Source organism: Anneissia japonica, unplaced genomic scaffold, assembly GCF_011630105.1.
Source record: "Anneissia japonica isolate Jap-2015-1 unplaced genomic scaffold, ASM1163010v1 scaffold96530_len1336_cov125_single, whole genome shotgun sequence".
NCBI lineage: Eukaryota > Metazoa > Echinodermata > Crinoidea > Comatulida > Comatulidae > Anneissia > Anneissia japonica.
The window spans coordinates 1-1,336 of record NW_022725928.1 but is presented as its reverse complement, the minus strand read 5'-3'; the positions used below and the strand labels follow the sequence as shown (position 1 = coordinate 1,336).

The window sequence follows — 1,336 nt, the reverse complement described above, 5'->3', positions numbered from 1 at the left end:
TCCGATCAGAATGACAAAATAAACTAAGCATCCACTGGAAGGAATCCCAATATCTGCAGACGGATGTATGTATATATACACACACACACACACACATACAAAAAATTTGAAGAAAATTATATAAATAAATTTTCTGAATTGATTTGCAGAATTTTTTGAAGTTTGTATTTGGTATTACATGTTACATTTTTGTGATTTATCATTATTCATAGCATATTACACAAAAGCTTGAGAATAGAATGTATTCTAAACAGTTTAGCTACATACGGTGGCTCAATTAGTTTAACACTTGAATATAGTTTGATCCAAATAATGTGCCAATAAGTTTTTTTCTCAAAAACAATTATCAATATTTTGTAGTATGAGATGTAGCAATTGATGATTCAGAATTACGGAAAAAAGACAGTGTTATCACACCATTTTTAACAAGATTAATACAATTTTTAAGCATATTACAATTTTTAGCATGATATGGCCATAGGTTGTCAAGTGGAAAAGACCATTTGGGGACCATGGCTTGTAATTCAAAAAATTCATGCACAAAGTTTATTATATTTTAACATTACTTTCTTTTTTTACTCTGAAAAATTGTGATATAGTATTTAAACATCAGTTTGATTATTTTTATTTGTATCGACATGTATTGATCGTCATTTCAGCTCCCGGTGAAGTCTCTGTTAATGTTGAAGATGAACGATCAAGACCCACAATGTTGTTCATATTTTGGTCAGCACCTGGGGTGGTTCATTGCCCGATATTTCAGTACAGGATAGAATATAAACTTACTCAACTTGATCAATGTCAGAACCAAAGTAATGAATTTGAAGTCAGTGTTGTGGATCATACAAAAAAAGAATACACCTTATCGGAACTTACACCATTTAGCACTTATGAGGTAGTTGTATCAGCTGGAGTAGATGGAATGAATGATAACACAGTATTCACTCCTGGTCGGGCTGGTTTTGGCAATACAACATTCGCAGGTTAGTACTTCTAGATTAAAACAAAAAGCCTGTTAGATGAGCATATTTGAAAAGAAAAAAAATCACAGTTACTATTTGTGAATTTTGTATAACTATTCCTTGATTAATTTTAGATGCTACAGCACCACCACAGAACATAATTAACCACCAAACAGAGGATGCACGATCACTGAAGTTCATATGGGAAGAAATTCCTTGCGGTGACAGGAGAGGTCCTATAGTAAAATACAACTATATTCTGGAAATGAATTCCGGTATTGTGAAAGAAACTACTGTTGGTAAACCCATTAAAGTGATAAAAGACCTGATTCCTTGTACCACATACACATTCATGGTGAGTGGCAAAGGTCCTG

General features: G+C 32.8%; 1 protein-coding gene across 1 annotated transcript; it reads left to right on the top strand.

Moving 5' to 3' along the window:
- Window positions 1-556: 556 nt before the first annotated feature.
- On the top strand, window positions 557-1,330 carry LOC117112991 (the record flags this gene model as incomplete). Its single annotated transcript, XM_033256210.1, has 2 exons — window positions 557-983; window positions 1,097-1,330. Coding segments are annotated over exons 1-2 (508 nt in total), but the record flags the coding sequence as incomplete, so codon positions are not given.
- Window positions 1,331-1,336: the final 6 nt, after the last annotated feature.